Source organism: Typopeltis vanoorti, chromosome 4 (genome assembly GCF_054136105.1).
Source record: "Typopeltis vanoorti isolate ZY-2024b chromosome 4, IOZ_Tvanoo_1.0, whole genome shotgun sequence".
NCBI lineage: Eukaryota > Metazoa > Arthropoda > Arachnida > Uropygi > Thelyphonidae > Typopeltis > Typopeltis vanoorti.
In genome coordinates this window covers 103,090,688-103,106,798 of record NC_143552.1, presented here as the reverse complement: position 1 = coordinate 103,106,798, position 16,111 = coordinate 103,090,688, and the positions used below count along the sequence as shown (strand labels likewise).

Sequence of the window (16,111 nt, the reverse complement as noted above, 5' to 3'; positions counted from 1 at the left end):
GAAAGTATTGCCTATTATTTAATACAAAATTATACCAATATGGTTTTTTATCCTTTCATAATGTAACATTTACTTACATTCATGATTTAATTATTACTTTAAATTTTATTTCAGAAATTGCCTGTTGATAAGGATTAAAACGATTTTATTTTCAGAATAATAATCAGAATTCTTATTCGGAATATTTTACCCTCAGTATTAATTCGTCAGCTTTTAAAGTAGCAATATTTATAAAAAAAAATATTTATTTATTTTTGTTTAAACTTCTTAATAAAACATAAGTATAAATATTTTAATAAGATTTAATGAAAAATACTTTCGGCTCCAATTTGTATGCTATTCTGGCTAAATATCTCAAAAAAGTAGAATAAAATCAGGTAGCGATATCGAGATAACCAGTATGTTGACGCATCGAGGGCTGGCGGACAAATGCCACAATGGGACTTAATCTGTGAAGTGTAAACTAAAGCGCTATGAGACAATGCATCCGAATAAAGCATCAAACTCTAGCTATGTGGGAAGTTCATCCAATAACAGAATGACAGAAGAGATAAGAGAGGAAGGGGAGAATTGCTAATGATATTAGATGACTTGAGTCCAGTTAGGGTGAAAACGCATGAACGTAAAATTGGTAATAATGTCCCATGTAGCAGTGGGTTTGAAGCTACCTGGTGTGAAGTGGGGGACTAACGGGATCAAGTATATGATGGATATTTCTTTAGACGTGGTGGTGGTTCAGCTTCTGGGGGATGATGAAATGCATCGCCAAATTACCCTGATAGGTACTAAAAGAGTAATCATTATGGATGGCTTAAATTATCCGAACATTGATTAAGTAGGAAAGAAATTTCATGATAAGAATGAAGGAGAATTTATTGAGTTGTTGCGAGACAAGTTCTCGAGCAGCATGTGAAAGAAGGAACTCGAGGTCAAAGAGTGTTGGATTTCATCATAGCGTCACAAGGGGTTTCAGTTAACAATATGACTAATTTACCACTAGTTGATGACAGTGATCATACTGTACTGTCCTGGGAACTAGCTCATCATATAGATGTTCCAGTTAGGACATGTTACATGATAAACTACAAAGCTGGAAATTATGACCAACTCAGAAGAATACTATCTTTGATCCCACGATATCAGTCACTGAATGAAGGATATCAACAAAGTGATTAGTATCTGAATGTATCCTCAGAGTTCAAGAACAAATACGGTGGGAGTGAAACTGATGTGCAACCTTATTAAACAACAAATTCATAAGAAGTTTCTGTGGAAGGAATATTATGAGAATAAGAGTGGGAGGAGTTATGAAATGTATAAAGCACAAGCCAAAAAAGTTGAATATTATGCTGAAAGATAAATCTGAGAATGAAACGAAATTGGCTATTGATTAAAGGAAATCCAAAGGAATTTTATTTTTATGCCGGGAGTAAAATAAAAAAATGAATGTGTAAGAATAACTTGCCTGAATACAAATTGGTACTCTTGTCTCAAAGCATATGAGATTATTTAATTGAGTGCTCGTATATCAACACGGTGTATGTAACATGGTGTACAATGCTACTGTTACTACTACATTGGATGATGCAAAGATAGGCATGATAATCAGGGATGCCTGGTATCCTGCACTCACAGAATGATCTGAATAAGCTGGAACTGTGGACAATTGATAATGAATTCAATGTTAGTAAGTGTAAAGTTATACACTTTTGACTTCATGAAATTTCCATTCTATATTATATTGATGGGATTACGTTACGAGAAATTGATGAGAGGAGTTATAGGAGACTGAAGTTCAAACTTAACCTTGCAAAAATCGCACACACAACAAAGGATAATTGTGATGTTGAAACAAACCTTGACGTGTAAGGATAAGGAACTGATTTTGCTTCTTTACAAGGCTTTGATAAGATCGCAATGTGTCTCTGGGATCGGAGGGGGGAGACTAAATAATCTGTGGAAAAGATGCAAAGAATAGTTACAAAGATTATGTGGATTATGGAATGTAGATTGTGAAGACTGATTGAGAGTATGATTGAACTACATATGAGAGACTGATTGGACTACAGACTCTGGTTAACAGGAGAAAGTGCGTAATATAATAGAGGTCTGGGAACTTCTGAATGGGTGTTCTAGGATATCTTCCGATGAAAGTTTTCGTTATATGCATGTAAGTTCAGTTTGTTTGCGATTACCAAAGGAGTAAAAGCTACCTTCTTATCTCACAGCGAGTTGAGTGACTGGAAACACTTTGCCTATTGACGCGGTGAGTCCATTTAGTATGAATGTTAAACACATTCAGAGAAGGTATGACAACTGGTGTATAGCCTTCGGCAATTAGTCCTTGACTTCCTGGAGGTTTCAGATAATAATCATAATAATAACTGATTGATTGAGTAGGAGCTTTTATCCTCTAGTATATTATAATATTAAATTCATGGTGGAGATGGAACGCAATTGAACTTGCTGTGTTCTGATGATATGCCAATAGGATGTTTGAGTACTATTGTGCATGAGAAGACAGATCGGACTGGTAGATATCTGCAATCACACTGCCATCATCACCTTGTACAAAAGGACATGAAAGAACACTTGCAATGCACACAAAGTCATCGCTAATGAAAATATTCTAAAAACTATTACTCGTCAATGCAGCGATCTGACAGATTATCGGGTGAATTCCACCAGGTCGTTCTGTTTCAATATTCCTTTTATTTTATTTTATTTTTATTCTTCAGTTAATTAATTTAGTGGAAATTTTCTTTCAGTACAAAATTTTGGAAAAATTACATGCGTAACTTAAAAGCAATGGCCCATATGGGTTACATAATGAACGAAGTTGCAAACAGTTATATACATTATCATTATTGCGTCTACATATATACAGGAAAAAAGTGCAACGTAATATGCATAAAAAAGTGTAGTATACAAAAATAGTTTGCTTTTGACACAACATAACCTGGGTAGCTACGTAGCACTATTTATATTGTATATACTGGCAAAATCCTTGAACATTTATGGAAATCTATTGAAACTATTGAAATTACAGTATTATTTTATTTATTTTTAACATTTAATATTTTAACAGAAAAAACGTAGCATTATTTTGCTACTGAAAAACCCATTTCAATAGCAATATAAATATTCTTTAATTAGATTACTATTGCAATAATTTTTATTAATATGGTGGGCTAATTTGTCTATTTAAAATTATGGGGAAAACACCAAAGGCTATCAGGCTATCAGGCCACTATACCATGTCTGTTAATTGTGTATTTTTTTTTTTTTACGAAAGACAGTTTTATATGCATTACAAAATTAATTCGCTCAAATGAGACTCGAGTTGCTTTTCAACTACGGGTAGGTTAATTAGTCTCATACGCTGTTATAAGGTTAGAGTCCTTTTTTTTTTTTTTTTCTTCTCCTGCTAAACAGACAAAACAATCGAAAACAAAAGAATTTTTAGCCCAGATACTAGGAAAAATCTACGAATGAACACATTATTTCACAATAAGTATAGTAAGTTTGCGCATGGTTAATAAGTTAATAAGATTATGTTAATTTATTTTCACGATGTGAATAAAAATAGATTAAAAAAATTTGATTTAAATATATAAAAATCAAATTATTCTTTAATTTATTTTATTCACATTGTAAACATTATTAATGTTTATAAACTCATGAACATTAATTCTATATTAAATTCACATTCATATATTTATGTCAGATATACAATTGCGTACATTAGGGAAATAACTTCTTGCTAATATAAGGCAACGTGTTTCTCGTTTTCAGGAATTAAACCTAGAAACAGCGATAATCACAAAGACATGATAATAACTGGTGTAACGTCGCCTACAGATGTATTCTGCTCAGTGCCAGGGCGCCTTTCTCTCCTAAGTTCGACGTCGAAATACAAGGTGACAGTTGGAGAAGTACAAAGAAGGTTATCTCCGCCAGAATGTCTAAATGCTTCGCTGCTTGGAGGCGTTTTACGAAGGTAAAGGAATAATTTTTTGTGTGTCATTTTTTTAAGAACTGAATTTTAAATACAATATAATTAACTGTTTCATTATATGCTACCAAGTAATTCTGTCTTTTTCTAGAATGCGTTTAAGGCTTATAGATATAAATTTTATTGACGGGTCCTTCCTAGAAGGCCCACAAGTACATTGTAGAAACATCAAGGGATTCTTCTTTTGTTGTCTTTTGCTGAGTTTCGCAAAACTAATTAACACCTTTGCCCAAATGTTAAAATTAATCCAAAATTATTATTAATAATAAGTCCTCGAGGATTGCCAGTGTGTTTTAATTTTGTTAAATAGTCACAAGCAAAGAATTTAAAGTACACCAGATGTTTCAGAAATATCTGACTAATTTAACACTAGTAACTACATAAAACTCAGGGACAAGCCACGAGTTTTTTTTTTTTTTTACATTTGCGTTGCTAATCTAACCAACATTCAAACTCCCATTGAACTGCACCCTATTATATCTACAATTCTAAAGCTTTAAGGGGTCTTAAGTATTTTCTTTCAGTCCAATAATTTTTCTTTGGATAGTGTTGGAAGGTAAGCATTTTCCTATAACCAATATGAGGTCAAATGTTTGGAATCGATAAAATCTGAACACTAAGGAAGCGATCCATTATCAGTCCAGTTTTCTAGTAGCTGCCAGTCTAGGAACTTTTACTCTGTCAGCTGAAACTTCAGTAAGTTGAACCGTAGGAGTTTCGTGGTCTTTCAAATGTCAGTCTTCTGCACAATGTTTTGTAGCTGCTGTTGCTATAACCAGTTTCGTCGCAAAGTGTCATACGGACAATACAATTTTATCATTTGTATAATTTATAGAGGTTCGACTAAAAACAAGAAACGAACTACTCTGTCCGTCACTAAGAGCTCGAATAATTTTATTAACATATACTAATTCCGCACACTATATGAGGTTGAAAATCTAACCAACCGTACTATGCACGGACTAAATTGACGTATACGGCTTCATATTGCAAACCTGTTTAAAGAAGAAATGTTAGAAACCTGCTTATAAAATGTGTCTCGAACCTCTCATATAATAAGTCTTTCTCTGTTAGCATTAGATATTATTCCTTAATGAGGTTCTTGAATGGTGGGAGAATACTTAGCATTATTAGTATTAACGACTCAATTGGTCGGTGTCATAAGGAAAAAACAGGGTTTTCCTTCTGGAAACTCAAAAGAGATACCAGAGACAATCTCCGGTGAAAAGAGATATCTTCACAGCCTTAGTCGTTTCGGCCATAATTCCAAACAGCTCTTGCATGGTGGAGCCTTTCCAAATTTCGATCCGTCCGCTTTTCACAATCTCGAAGAATTTTGAAGTTTATCTAGTTTTTGGAGAGTGAGTGGATAGTGGATATCTCCACCTGTAGCCAATCAGAGATAGCTGGTCCATGTCTATCACTCATTATGGGCAGCCACCGATGAAGAGACCGGCAAACAAGTGTTGCCATCTCGTACCTAACCCTAACAGGATGCGTTACTGTCTGAAATAATGTGGGTTCTACGGTCGATTTTTTTGAGTTTACGGGACGAAAAACCCGATTTTTCGGGAGAAAAAACCAGCTTGCCTGTGTCAGAGATCGACTAACTCGGGAACCAGTCGAAGAAAGGCTTAGATTAAATTCCTCTAGTGGGAGACTAGATTTGAACTATAAGTCTGGTTCTTCTGGCTGCCTAGCGCAGAAGATGCAAGTGCCACTTCTACTGAGCTAGGCCTAGAAGGACATATGGAGAAACATATTTAAAATTCTTTGTTCAGTTGAATAGTTAATTATCGTAGACTACCGAAGAATTTGAAGTTATGGAGTAGCTGTTTTAGAAGTTAGAGGACATATATATTTTTAGAAATGCTGAAAAACAAACGTATGCGAGGTCGGTTTCATATTTTTGAGCAGAACCGCCTTCTCTCAAAAAAAAAAAAAATAATAATAATAATAAAAAAAATATAAAATAAATAAATAAAAAAAATAGAAACCAGTAAGTGATTACGATTGGGGTTAAACCGAACTGTAAGACCCTACGTATAAGTCGGCTTGTATTATATTCACTTATGGTTATCTTTGTCCTCTTCTTCAATTATTCGTCTATTTTTTATTTCATTTTTAATTTACTTTACTTTTTTTTATATACAAAAACGCAATACCGACATTCCTTAATTATGTAATCATTATATATGAAATTTTCTTTATCCTACCTTCAGCCATAACTATATAATATTTCTTCTTAAAGGTACATATGTAACGTTACCGAAGGCTATCCTAGGAGTTTAGAAAATGAACTTCGTATATTTATTCTAATTCTTCTTCACTATCTTTTTATTATATCCTGCAATACAGCTAGTTTTCAGTCAAACGTAACGAACTCCTGCTATGCTATACATGTTCAGAAATTATTTATAAAATTCAATTAAATATCCTCTCCTTGCCTTGTTAGATAAATTCATCAAATTAGAACTTCTCATAACTATTCTGATAGAATCTCTCTATGCACTTAGTCATTTTTCTCTGAATATCTTCGAATATTCAGAATAAAAATATTCTGACTACGATTCCTAATTAATTTTCCAATACTTTCATAACACTGACAAGACTCACTGGTGTGTACTTCGCTTTATGTTAAACTCACTTTTATGAATTGGAATAACTTTTGCGAATTTTAGATCAGAAAGTACTATTCGTAATCTCGGCGATTCTTTGAAGATGATTGAAAGTGGATTAATAAAACCTGACATGCATCTTTTTATAAGCAAAGGAAATATATGATCCGTACTTCAAAACATATCAATTGCCATCATTTAACGAGAAGTTTGTTATTCATTCAACTGATTCCAGCTTTATGAAATTTATTACTTGGAAAAAAAAACAAAAAAAAAACTTAAGCATTCAGTTTTGCAATATTTCCATCAGTGCTATTCATTTTGCATTAACGTCTCGCTTATTAAATAGTATCTCCCAGTTAATCCCTTTTAATCTTTTATCATGTCCTCAGGGTAAATTTTTTTTTGAAGTTTATTTCTGACGTTTTCTTTATTTATGTGTTCTACGGTATATTATATATACAGCACTATAAAGAACAAATAAGAGAATAAAACGGAAGCTATTATGGACCCAGCCGTATTTTATAGGCAAATGAAAAATAAAAATTGGGTTTTTAGAACATATGAGAATATAATCGTCATCGGAGTTGCCTCGGTTTGAGCTACTTTTAAAAGACAAAAGCCCCGCTCAGGAGCCCGTATGTTCTCTCTCTCTCTCTCTCTCTCTCTCTCTCTCTCTGTTTTTAAAGTGCTTGAATAGGTTTCACTGGCCTGATAACCATTTCAAATAACGGTTGGTTCTCATCAGAGACCATGTTAAAACATAGAGAGCAAAAACACTCTCAATATCATAGCAATTCTATGTCAGAAAGTTAAATCCATGCCAAAGAAACCTAATTTAAGCACTAATAAAAGGCGGGCATATGGGATCCAGGGCGGAGCTTGTGTCTTTTCAAACCAAGGTAACTCCAATACCTAAGATCATATTCTCCTATGCTCTCTCTAGTAAATTTGCAAACTTTTCTTTAAGTTTCTTTCTACATTTGTCTATAAAATATGGCTGGAACCATAATACCCTTCATTTTAATATCTTACTTATGCCAAATTGAGGCAACTATACTTTAGTAAAAAAAAAACCCAAAAAACCCGACTATTTATTAAGCTGCTAATATTTCACCTGAACTAGCACGAACAAACGTGTTCCTGTATAGAAGGCACTAACAACTAAGAAAATACAAAAGAAGTTCATAGGTGATAAATTTGAGTCGGTATTAAAACAGTTATCTACCAAATGCTTGGTGAACTAATGCATTTTCATTAGTTAAGGTTTGGGTAATGCTTTACTGATATTGCTGGACTCAAAAAGACTCTCTCGGATTTGTCGACTAACAGTCGACAAATTTCGACTAACAGTCGAAACTGCAGTTGTATTACATTGTAATTTCCTGACTTTCTGCATTATGGTAACGAATGTATTTCTTATGTTTTTCAAGGAGGATGCTAACAGAGCTCACATCTTACATTTAGATCTTCATCTAAATGCAAATGTAGTAAATCTCCCTTCAATTTAGCTCATTTAGACTGCTTTTTTGTTGTTGTTTTGTTTTTTTCAAAGAACCTTAAGTAATCTTAGGAATAGCTGTATTCTAAATTTGGCATGTAGCTAAATCTGAAATAGGCATGCATGTCTGCGAATGACGCGACCCTCCTCTTATAATAACCCACTTCGTTTTTTTTTTTTTTCCCTCCAGTTGCGCTGAAATTCTCAGTGTAACATAAATCAACTGCCAAATTTGGTCGATATCGGTGCGACGTGTATAGGCGTCTACTTAGAAGGACGAAACGAAAAAAAGAAAAGCGACATTTCTGGATGTCTTTCGCTATTTTCAGAGTTCTTTAGTTGTTATTTTTTAAATTATTATTATTATTGACTGGATGCAAAGTTTCAAATTCAGAACTGAAGTTACATCAGGTCAAATTGTATCTATAATAATTCTTATAATGATAGTGATCAGGGACTCATTGCAGTGCATAGATTAGGAGTCAAGTACACTGTCAAAATTCCGCTCTAGATACTAACGGAACAAGTCATTTCAGGTCTCTAATAATTTGAATGATGGTCGCATTCCCGACGATGAAAATTATCAAATTATCTACCGCGTACTCTATACTTTGAAAGTAAGAAAAATCAAACGATTTTTCTTACTTTCAAAGTAAGAAACTTTGCTGTCAGTCGCCACTTTAGTGAATGTACGAAGATATCACTCTTTCACAGCCAATCTATTCTGAGTTGCGTTATTACATTTGATTTTCTTTCTTCTTAAAATCGTTCTGCATCAAATCTCGGGAGGGTCAGCGGTCTTGGTAGAAGAAACTATTAGGCAGTGGGGTATTCCTGAGTATTCCTACGAGGTTCTACTCAAAAGTTCAGGGAATTCGACCATAACAAAATTACTTACCGAACTTCCAGTTTCTACCGTCTTCTTCAAAGTAGCCTCCTTTCCATGATTCCGTACAACCCTGAAAGTCCTCAAGTGTGACTGTGTGTTGAACACCTCCTCTGATTCCACGTGTATCCTCTCCTAAATCGGAATTTCATTTTGGGGAACAGAAAAAGTCGAAGGGTGAGGAGATCAGGCGAATTGAGGGTGGGAATAACTGTCGTGGTTTTGAAAGTCAGGAACTTGAAAGCGTTGTCATCATGTGGAGCACCAAGTGTTTGTTCTTCCACATATCAAAATTTCACAGTAAAACTTGCTATTGACAATTTGTTGTGATCAATTCCGATGTAAATATGGCGAGAACTGCTTTGGCTCAACTGCTGCAGTAGTTTTTTTCTTTTTTTAAGGTTGAAGCAAAATTTGATTCAAGAGTTTCTTTCCTTAAAATTCGCCATTTCAGTTGGACAAGAAAATCACCAAACCATTAATAACGACGTCATAAAACGCACGTAACCCAAGAATGCAGCCTCTCAGCTTACCATCTGTTGGCATACTGATTCATAAAAGGTTCGCCCATTATAGCAGTGGAAGGCTGTACTTCAACCAATTCGCGCGCGCTATTGAAATTCCCCCGAACTTTTAGGTAGCATCCTTTATGATGGCAACTTTGGTCGTACTACTTAAACTGCGCATCTCCGAATTATTCGAAACAAGCTAATAATAGCACTAAATTTAAACTTTCTTAATTGAGACTAGAATGTAAGGTCCGAGAAAAATGTCTACGACTTACCATCTTAAAACTGACCTTTCTCTTAAGAAACGGCACCATGTTTCTTCGAGATTTGCTTTTCTGAGAAAAAAGATCCGACATCCTACTCCCTGGAGACTAAAAAAAATACTGCTAGCTTTCAAGCAGACTGAATGGTGTCCGACTTCTCTATGATTCTAACAGGCAAATTTAGAATGTTAATTATCTGAGCTTTACAAGTTTAGCAAGAAGTTAGTCTATTCTTAAAAGTTCAGTTCCATGTGCTGTCTGATCATACCTTGTTCTGATGAACATCTAAAATTCAGAGAGAAGAAAAATTATTCGGAAAACAGATAATAGATCATCTATAATCTGGCTTGAGAACTTCCATTTGTCAAATGAATTCTTATAGGAAGCAAGGTAGTTTCATCAACCTAATCAGAAAGGGAAAAACGTAAAACTTTGTCTTAAAATATGCGTCTACAATAACAATAAATGTGACATGGTTTTTATTTTGAGATTCTGTCACAAGACCTTTAGTCATGACATAGCATTTAGCAAAGTAAACGTTCTTTATCATATTTCTAATGAATGAATAAGCTAAGAATAGATATTTACTGATCTAAAAGTACTTTATTTTTAAAATTGCTGGCATTACTTGAGTAAATTTGAAACTGAAACTAAATTATATTATTTCAAATGGATTAAAATATGTTTTGTTAACTGAAGCATGAAAAGCAAAAGAAATCATTACATTTTTAATATATGTATTTATTAAAATACATTTTTAATCGATTCGTTGTTACAAATCCCGTATAGTACGGCTTTCCCATTTCCTGGCATTTTTTCCTAGTATGACGTAATATTTTCTCTTGTTCGGAAGTAATAGGCATGACCACTTTATTGGACACTGGCATGCAACTTTGTTCCTACACCACACCAATTTAGCATGATTTTCATTTAATCAACCTTGCCGTAAACATCAGCGCATTAGTATCGATTTGGAAAATAAAACAAGACCATGTGTTTTCAAATCATCGCATTTGTGATGCTTATTTCTGCGAGTAGTTCACTGAAATAAAGCTAAAAAACACACAATTTCTCTTCCAATAAAATTTATGTTTGATAATGTCTCTAATAATGACACAAGTAATCGTTTGTGTGTGTGTGTGTGTGAGAGAGAGAGAGAGAGAGAGAGAGAGAGAGAGAGAGCGGTAGTAATGTGTGAGCTAATGATTTCAAAAAAAATCATATGTACGATATAACTATCGCCGCATATAATATTTAATAAGAAAAAAACCAAATTTTTAATTCAAAAATTCCGGTGCTTCTTAAATAATTCATAGATGTCCCCCATAAAATGCTAATTGGTAAAAGCAGCCAATATAAACAAATATAGCATATTTTAATACAATTTAATTATCTTGTTACTAGATGTCGCTTCTTTTTAGACATCTTTGTCAACGGCTGATGCATTTTTTTTAATATATAACGAATTGATCCAATGATCAGTGCTATTACATAAATAAATGGAATCAATCTAGTAACTCTCTCGTTGATGATTCAACACATTTCAATTCCAACGGTTCGCTCATGGAGAAAATGCGCTCATAAAGACTTAGATGGTTGGAATGTTTTAATCAATATAACGAGATAAAAAAAAAAAAAGAACGCCCAGTGCAGTATACTCTAAGAGGATTCAGTTATTACTATTGCTTGTGGAAATGATTTTTCATGGTTGTAATTTAAGAGCGGAATTAATATTTATTTTTTCCCCTTCTTTTTTGTAAGTAATATAAAAACTTAAGTGACTATTCGGGAATATTTGTTGATGCAATCTGCTAAGTAAACATGCTTCTATTATTATTTTTTTTTAAATGGAAAGCTTTTTATTAACTTAAACCTGTTTATGTTTAAACAATGTTTATGGAAATAAGTAAACAATTTTTTTTTTTGCATTTTTTCCCCAGCTGATACAAGTAAGTTATTGATAATTTCATCACAAGTTATGCGAAATCGTGGCTAAAATTTATTATTGGCGAATGCTGAAAGAAAAATACGAATGCTTTGGAATTTTTAAAGGCAGTGATAAACATATAATTTTCCTAATTTAAAATTCTGCCCAGTAATATTTAGGATATTTTTGAGGATATTTCATAATTTTCACTCTTCAATACAATGAGATTCTGTTTTATTTTTAATACAGTTTTCAACAAGAAATCGCTGTCTGTTGCACAGAATTACACCTCATCATAAATTATAATAATTATTTCTTTTGTTTCATTTTACATTACTGATTTCAGAAAATTTAAGATATAATCTGAATTAGAATCACTTAACGATTTCTCAAGAGATCTCTTCTCTAAAGATCCAAACTTATATATATGGTTACTTAGTCTAAATATAATATATTTACAAACTAAATATAAATACTTTATATTATATACAATTTCCATCCCATTTTTCTTTTTTGTTGTTATTCCAATTGCTCTCACTCGGCTATTTTTTTTTTTCGGAGTAGAGGACAATAGATGGGAATAAAATAATATAATAAGCTAAGGCTGAGATATTCTGTTACTTCTAGCAATTGGAACAGTGTAAATCCAGAATAAATTCTATTTAAGGATTTCATTACGTGTTCTTCTTCTCCTTCTACTTCTTTAATCTGGATTAGTGTACCTTGCTGAAGGAAGGCCTTCCTCAATCAATTTTCTCCACTTCATTCTATTTTCAGCTTTTGTCATCCATTGTATTCCACCAATCCTAATAATGTCCTCTTGTCATCTCTTTCTTGGTCTTCCCTTTTGCTTACTGCCATCCATAGGTTGTTTACATTATATTAATTATTTAGGTCATTTTGTATTGTTATATCTTTGCTACATGTTCAGGCCATCTCCTTAAAAGCACAATGTAATTAATCTTAATAAATGGGAGGATATCCTGTCTTTAAATGTCATACCTAGCATATTCCTTTTCATTCTTTTCTAGGTAACTTTCAATTTGTGAATCATATTTTGAATTAAATGCCATGTTTTAATACCATTGTAAGATACACTGATCGAACTAATGTGAATATGAAAAATCTTTCATTCTCCCAAAGCCATCCAATCTAGTTGTATCCTTTTTTTATTTCTTCTATTTGTCCATTACACCGTGCTCAATCGATAATCACGAGGACCTATGCATGATGATGGCAGTCGAAATGGTCTGCCATTACTTCTCATTTTGTGGATGATGCCCTTGAAATGTAGCAATTGTAATTAAACGAGAAGTGGCTTATTCTGATATTAGTCCATTACTCAATGTGCCTATATAGTTCCAGACAGAACCATCAACCCCGTTATGACGTTTACAATAAAGACTAAGTTTTTCTTATTCAGAAATAAAAGCGTATAAGAAAGAAATTTAGAAACTATTTCTTGCAGTTTCGCGCTTCCTAATCTATACTACGGTCTATATAACAAACGCTACATAAGTAATCATTGCAAATGATGTATTTTGGTTTTCCTGAAACTCAAGAAAACAGAAAAATTGAGAAGATATATGATAGGTGTACAATGAAAACAGTCAAGATACCTAAGATGTTATTTTTCAAAATTCGAAAGAAACAGGATCGGATCAAGATTATTCTTAAGATGTTGATAGTCTTAAGGCTTAAAGTATTAATGCCCATTATAAATATAATTAATTATAACATTACAATTTCATCAAAATTTAACTGCCAACATTTTAAATGCCTTAAATTTATAAGTTCTTGATTTTTTTCCTCTTGCGAATTCCCAAGAGAAGCTGAAAAAGTTCAAACTAGCCTACACCTATTGTGCACTTCATTGTAAAATATGTAATGAATAAATGCAATATTAGCAGAGTGAGTAGCTTTGCAAGTCACTCTGCTAATAAAAGGTTTTGCACTTAAAAAGTATAATAAAATATGCTTATATTACAATCATTGCAGAGAATAATTACTGAAGCTAAAAAATATTATTCATCCCTCACAATAACGAGCTATCTCATTTGAGCTTTTTTTTTTTTCCTTTAAAGAGCCAAGTCGAAAAATGGAGGACGATCACTAAGGGAGAAGCTCGAAAAAATCGGACTAAATCTTCCTGCAGGGAGAAGAAAAGCAGCCAATGTCACGTTACTAACATCGCTTGTGGAAGGTATGTTCTTCTATTTGTAGATATTTTATACAATTATTATGATCAAAATAAAATTTCTGATCATATAATTGTATTCTGAACAAAATCTGAACATCCCTTAAAGGTACATATTAGAAAATTGATTACAAGAAATTTAATAACTATTGTTTGTCAGATAAACTGTTGTTTATCTGATAAACACGAAAAATGAGACTGAACTACATTTTAGTACAGTATTAAGTTTTCGAAGTTACCCTCGTCCTACTGAAGAATAGCAAGAAGCACAGAGGCTACACAGATTTTAATTTTTGGAAATATTTTATTTTTCAAATGTATATTTGAAAAATAAATGTTAAAAGACTATATTTTCTCAAAAATAAATAAATAAATAAAGTTTATTTAATATGTGGTACTCCATGTCATTCCTTAATCTAGTATCCATGAAGGTACAAGTGCTTGATACTGTGGAGATGTAAGCGAAATATTGCTTTTTATTTGTTTGTTTGTTAGCAGCTGCGATAATATACAGAAAGTGCATAAGTCACATACTAACTTCGCTGTGTGAATTATTTTTATTATAATCATTCTAACAGAAATTATACATATATTGCTAATAAAAAAGCTTTTAGCGGAGTTAACAAAAATCATTAAACAAACTTGCTCATTTAAATATATCAAATCAGCTCATATCAAGAAATATATAAAGAAATTAAATCAGTTCGAAAAATATATACAGAAAAAACATAACATCAGCAGTAGCAGAAGAAGAAAGAAGTTAAAAATAAGGATCAAGGGAAACTGCAATGTTGTACTTCACACTTCCTACTTTTTAAATATACGTGGGCTGTTCAATAAGTAATAAGACTAATTTTACTGTGGCGAAACCACTCATCACAATATTAATTTCTGTGGAATAAAGAAATGTTGCTGTATGTATTAACAAAAGAGATTGATAGTGGCGTATACGGGCTGATGTGCCAGAGTGTCACGTGACTAAACGCAAGTGCTCATCGGCGCGCCTACGAGGTGCGACCAGTCTTCGAAATGGAAGCGTCCTTGGAACAGCGTTATGCGATTAAATTTTGTGTGCGTTTGCAAAAATCGACATCGGACACTTTTAACATGATACGCCAAGCTTTCGACGATGAAGCAATGTCGAGGGCAAGTGTTTTTCGCTGGCATAAAACTTTTAAGGAAGGAAGGCAAAATGTGGAAGATCTTGAACGTGAGGGAAGACCTTCAACGTCCATCACAGAGCCAATGATCAACACAGCAGCGATTATCATCAAGCATCAAAAGGAAGCGTCCATTGCTGAAGAATGGCTTCGTATTGCACCACGATAATGCAAGGCCACATATTGCTGGTTGTGTAGTGGACGTTTTGCAGAAGAACAACACAGATATCCTACCACACCCTCCATACAATCCTGATCTCGCACCGTGCGATTTCTGGCTGTTTCCTCAGCTCAAGAAACCACTAAGAGGCCGCCATTTCGAATGCAACACAAAGCATATGTAAAAGCTGCGGAGGCGGTTTTGAAAGTACTCTCAAAAAACGGACTCCGACGTGTGTTTAAAAAGCGGACGCAACGCTGGGACAAATGCATCGCGTCTCACAGTAGTTACTTCGAAAAAGACCATGTAAATGATGATGATTAAAGGTAATCTGTTTTCCGTATAAATATAGTCTTATTACTTATTGAATAGCCTACGTATATTTAAATAAAATAATAAGATTTGAAAGCAACAAACTTATTTGGAATAAAAACAAACAAAGAAACAATGATAGATATATTATTATTTGAAGATGAACAAATCTTACCGCACTAGCTACATCAGAAGAAGATTTACAAGGCTCAGTAAAATCATTATATTGAATAGCACAACACACTCTCTGTAACACACTCACTATCAACGATGCACTTCGGTTGGAAAGATATGTGGTTGAATCGCATATTTATAGGAAAGAAAACTTTATCAAGGCATTTCAAATTGAAAGTAAGCTAACTGGTCTCAAACAGAGGATTTCCTTACCGGATACTTGGGTTTTTAATCCCGCCAAAACAGACAAATGGTCCAGAGAAAATACGTTTTGATTTAACAAAAGACAAACTATCTAGATATGATTAATAGTTCTCCTACATTAGTTTTACGAATCAAGTTGCTTGATTGTGACAAGCTACTGAACTTAATAGGCTACGATGGTCGAG

At 33.3% G+C, this 16,111-nt stretch overlaps 1 protein-coding gene across 1 annotated transcript in view; it reads left to right on the top strand.

Moving 5' to 3' along the window:
- Window positions 1–16,111, top strand: part of LOC150107564 (transcription factor AP-2-epsilon-like) — a 159,353-nt gene that overhangs the window by 129,065 nt on the left and 14,177 nt on the right. Inside the window, exons 4-5 of the mRNA XM_090392130.1 lie at window positions 3,796–4,000; window positions 13,804–13,922. Of these exons, the coding sequence (XP_090248256.1) occupies window positions 3,796–4,000; window positions 13,804–13,922 (324 nt within the window). The remainder of the gene's footprint in view (window positions 1–3,795; window positions 4,001–13,803; window positions 13,923–16,111) is intronic.